The following is a 5,257-nucleotide window of genomic DNA, read 5'->3' on the forward strand; positions in this document are numbered from 1 at the left end:
ATTCCAGCTCGCAGGACTGGCCTAGGGTAATTTTTAGAGGGGTTTTAATCAATATTTTAAATTGGACAATCTTTAATATTTCTTTTAATTAATTTTAAACCTGTATTGTTATTTATGTATTTTAATTGATTGTCAGCCGCCCTGAGTCCTACGAGGAGAAGGGCGGGATATAAATCTAAATAATAATAATAATAAAAAAAAAAGATCTCGGACTGTATTTTGGCTTCCCTTTTGAAACTGCTCAGGCAAGTGTGTATTCACACAGACATGTTAGGTTTATTATGTATGTGTCATTCCTTGTTATCTCCGTGGCCTTGAGTAAATTCCTCTCCTAATCAGACTGTATGTGAAACTACTTGCAACCAGAGGTGACTGAAGGTGTTTGTGTCTTCCTTTGTTTGGAGGCTTGCCAGAAACATGGGAGCATTTGGGGAAAATTTGGAGCAATTAAAAGATGGTTTGAATTGCTAGCTGACTGCATTGCCTCTGTGCTGTGCCCTGGGTCATCACAGTGGATCTATGGTATGTACTCTATGCTCTTTTGTTCCAAGTAGAGTTTCCTGTTTCCTGTTAGGTTAAAACAGTTGAGCAGTAAAGTACATGGTGACTGTACTCTATGTTTGCACTGTGGTGCTATATATAAACAGAATTTCCCTGTTGTTGTTTCCAGGGCTTCACACCTGGCAGAAAATGTATGGCTGTGAGCTCAGGGAAGATGGGAGCAAAGGAGGGTATGACCAATACAGCTATGATGGAAGGGACTTCCTCAGCTTTGACAAGGAGACCCTCACTTGGACGGCAACCGATCATGAGGCACAGCTGATCAAGAGGGCCTGGGAGGCCGACCTGGACAGACTCCAGCGAAACAAGCTTTTCCTGGAGGAGATCTGCATTGGACTGCTGCAGAAGTTCCTGGAATATGGGAAAGAAGCATTTGCAAGAAAAGGTGAGGTTGAAAACAAGCAGAAGGGAAATTTGATGGGTTCCCTTTTGCCAGAGAAAAACAGACATTTGAAAATTATATAATCAAGGACTACCTGTCTATAAAAGGAACAATTAAAAATATTAAAAAGTCAACATTTAATGTGACAGGCTATTAAAATTAAAAATATACAAACCTCAGGCAGAGAGAGTGAGTATATTCATCTCAATAGTGAAGAAACTAAACAAGTCTTCAGTTCCTTGGGATTCCCAGGCCTGATGACATAACCAGGTTTTGAGGGATTTCTGAAACCTCAAAAGGGACATAGTTAACCTATTATTTGGGGGGGGGGAGAAAATGTTTGATAGGTGGGCACCATGGCAGAAAAGGGCTGTTGCCTGGGACCTGAATAACAGAACAACAGAGTTGGAAGGGACCTTGGAGGTCATCTAGTGCAACCCCCTGCTCAGGCAACAAACCCTATATACCAGTGATGGCGAACCTTTTAGAGACCAAGTGCCCAAACTGCAACCCAAAACCCACTTATGTATCATTGGATGCTGGGTGGGCGTGGCCCATTGGGTGGGTGTGGCTGCGGTGGTAACGGCAGACTGGGTGGGACTAAAAAGTTCAATCAATCAATTCCAACTTTGTGAGATTTTTTTTCCCCACGAGAAGTTGAAATTGGTTGATTGATTGAACCTTTTTTTTTTTGCACACGGTGGTGGAGGCCTAAAGCAAAAAGATTTTATAAAACCCAGCTGAAGGCCTAGGACTGGGGCAACGGTGCACATGCCCACAGAGAGGGCTCTGCGTACCACCTGTGGCACGCGTGCCATAGATTCATCACCACAGCTATATACCATTTCAGCCAAGTGATTGTCCAATCTCTTCCTAAAAACCTCCAGTGTTGGAGCACCCACAACTTCTTTTTTTTAAAAAAAAAATTTTTTTATTATTTTTCATTTAAAAAACAGAAACATAAATCTTTTATCACAATATCAACCAAAGAGAATAAAACTAAACAAAACATTCACGGACGTGTCCGGTGTCCCCCTCCCGCACCACCCTCTTCCACTTACACACTCCTTCCTCCTCCCTGTTCTACCACCACTCCTCCTTCCTCCCTCTTCCCTACTTCCCTTCCTCACTCAACCATCCCGTCTTGTGCAGTTGGGGTATCACCGGGCACCTCCTTAAAAAATCATACATATAAATCTATAATATAAACCTACCCTTTTCCCCCCTCCCCCCCCAGGACTTCCCAAAGCTAATCTAGGAAATAAACACACAATAATCCAAATCTATTCAAAACTACTCATTATTACTACACACTAGTATAAACTTGCTATGACTCTAAAATAACATTAAAATACATACAAATTTTTTTAAATATATCAATATTTAATATACATATTTTTGTTCANTTCTCTGAATATAATCTATCCATCTTCTCCACATTGAGATAAATTTTTCCTGAGAATGATCCTTCAGGTACGCGGATATTTTTGCCATCTCTGCAAAATATGATACTTTCTGTCTCCAATCATCCATAGTTGGTAACATCTTTTTTTTCCAATTTTGAGCGACTAAGGTCCTTGCTGCTGTTATACAATACAACATCAGTTTCATTTCTTTTTGGTCCAAATTGTCCATAATACCCAATAAAAATAACTGCGGTGTAAATTTTATCTTTTTCTTAAATATCTGTTGAATATTCCACCAAATCTTAATCCAAAAGGCTTTAACATCCCTACATGTCCACCAAAGAGCACCCACAACTTCTGAAGGCAAGCAGTTCCACTGACCCATCAATTGTAGGTCCCTGACAGATAGCAATAGTACTTAAGACTTATATATTTCTTCATAGTGCTTCATAGCCCTCTCTAAGCAGTTTACAGAGTCAGTATATTGAACCCAACAATCTGGGTCCCTCATTTTACCGACCTCAGAAGGATGGAAGGCTGAGTCGACCTGGAGCCAGTCAGGATCGAACTCTTGGCAGTTGGCAGAATTAGCCTGCAATACTGCATTCTAACCACCGCGTCACCCCACCATGGTATCGGCAGCATCCCTTCTCTTCTGGATCTAATGGGACAGGCTAACGTAAAAGGAGAGAGCCAGTTCCTCAAACAATTGCCCAGAATCCTTTCCAGTCCAGCTTCCCACTTGTGTGTTGCCACAGAGGGACTGCTGAGCGGAACTTCTCTTCATTTCATCTCTTTGCAGAGCTCACAACAGTGAAAGTCACCCACTCAATGGATCCCTCTGGGTTGCTGGAGACGCTGGTCTGCCAAGCCTTTGGCTTTTACCCCAAGGAGATCAACGCCACATGGAGAAGGGATGGGGTCATCTGGGAGGAGGAAACCTTTCAGAAGAGCATTGCTCCCAATTCCGATGGGACTTATCATGCCTGGCTCAGCATCCGGATCAATCCCAAGGAGAGGGACCGCTATCGGTGCCACGTGGAGCACGGCAGCCTTGCAGAGCCCCTGGTTGTGGGCTGGGAGGAGAAGACAGGTGAGAGGCAGAAGTAGAGAGGAGCTACTGGCCTTAGAGAAAAGGTGGCCAGGTCTGGATAGTGACTCTTGTCCCAGGGAATAAACAGTGGCAAACTCGAGGGACGACTCAACAATCTGGATTAGAAGATCCTAGTGCAGTGGTTCTCAACCTGTGGGTCGGGACCCCATTTGGGGTCGATCGACCATTTCACGGGGGTCGCCAAGCAAGGCTGTCCGCCATTTTTTTTGTCCGCCATTTTTTTGTTTGCCATTTTTTTCCCCTTTTCCGGTGGGTGCCTTACCTCCTTTGGGCTGGGCCAGCTGGTGGTCGGCCTGCTCCATCTCTGCCGCTTGCCAGCTACGCCTCGGCCGGCGCAGGGGGCGGAACCACGCATGTGCGGCGCTCCCGGGCAGGGAAAGTCCTCGACTTATGACCGGTTGGGTAGTCCTTGACTTACGACCGGTTTAGTCCTCGACTTACGACCGGTTTAGTCCTCGACTTACGACCGGTTTAGTCCTCGACTTACGACCGGTTTAGTCCTCGACTTACGACCGGTTGGGGTCGCGGCATTAAAAAGGTTGAGAACCACTGTCCTAGTGGAAGTTTTTGTGTGTTTGCTGCTGCAATGCAGGAAATACACCTGCATGGGGAGGGGGCAGAGTTTAGTTAACTCCTAACTACATTAATTGGTAAAGCCTACATCAAGTCAAACTTGACTTGACTCTTGTTGATTTCCTGGACTCCTCCAGGTAAATGTGGAAGGGAAGGAGAAATTTCCCATTGCCTTACAGGGTTTTTGTTTAACCTCCCTGTGAAATATACAGCCCTGGGATTTCCTAGTGGCCTCCCCTCCAAGTAATAATCAGACCCAAGCTTGGGCAAGTACTTGTTACTTTCAGGACAGATGTAGTTTGAGGTTTTTTCTCATCTCTGGCCTTGAGAACTCTTAGAATTCTCCAGCTCCAATCTTGATCAGGTTTCTGGAGATTAATCCAGATTATTTGGGGAATGTGAGCTACATTCCAGGGAGCAAAGGATAGGAAGGCTTTGTCAAGGCTGCTAACATTGGATGTTCTTCCTTTGACAATATATGAAGATGCAGCCATTTTCCCTTTAACCTGTGTATTACTTTTAGAGTTAGAATTAGATGGTGCTGGGGAGGAAGAATGTGTATGGGGATTAGTTAGACATAACAATATCGCAGTAGAGTATTCTTCAAGTTGTTTGAAATAAGAGAAGATAAGAAATGGCAGGTTATGACACTGGAGGGAAGGTTTGCACTTCAAACTAATTGGAGAATGTGATTTATGACTGTTAATTGGAGGAGGGAATTGTGCTTCGATACTATGTGTTTAGGGGAGGAGAATTCAGATTTTGGCTTCGACCATGTACGTACCTATGCCATGTTATTTTGAATAAAGATTCTTTAAGGTAAACAATGCCTCAAAGTTCTTTGAAGTGTAACATGTCAGAACCATGACAGCCTTTATTTAACAGGAAGCTCTGAGCCTGCTACTCTCTTTTCCCCTTGCAGTCCCTTTCGCTGTGGGTGCCATCCTGGGAGGAGTTCTGGCTGCTTTCCTGCTGGCATTGGTTGGACTCATCGTGTGCATCAGTAAGTCTGATTTGCTTCGGGAAGAGAGGACAAGTAGTCCTCAGCTTACAACCATTCGTTTAGTGACCATTTAGAGTTAACAACAGCACTGAAAAAAGTGACCTATGGCCATTTTTCACACTAATGACTATTGCAGCATCCCCATGGTCGTGTGATCAAAATTCAGACACTTGGCAACTGGCATGTATTGATGACGGTTGCAATTTCCTGGAATCATA

At 44.0% G+C, this 5,257-nt stretch overlaps 1 protein-coding gene across 1 annotated transcript in view; it reads left to right on the forward strand.

The window, feature by feature from the left end:
* LOC107300499 (major histocompatibility complex class I-related gene protein-like) overlaps positions 1 to 5,039 on the forward strand; it is a gene marked incomplete at its 3' end in the record, with an annotated part of 8,861 nt that extends 3,822 nt beyond the window's left edge. The window contains exons 2-4 of the mRNA XM_029287009.1: positions 671 to 946; positions 3,152 to 3,442; positions 4,959 to 5,039. Coding sequence (XP_029142842.1) covers positions 671 to 946; positions 3,152 to 3,442; positions 4,959 to 5,039 — 648 coding nt within the window. The remainder of the gene's footprint in view (positions 1 to 670; positions 947 to 3,151; positions 3,443 to 4,958) is intronic.
* Positions 5,040 to 5,257: the final 218 nt, after the last annotated feature.

The sequence above is a fragment of the Protobothrops mucrosquamatus genome, unplaced genomic scaffold, assembly GCF_001527695.2.
Source record: "Protobothrops mucrosquamatus isolate PMUCROS unplaced genomic scaffold, P.Mucros_1.0 scaffold7262, whole genome shotgun sequence".
Classification (NCBI taxonomy): domain Eukaryota; kingdom Metazoa; phylum Chordata; class Lepidosauria; order Squamata; family Viperidae; genus Protobothrops; species Protobothrops mucrosquamatus.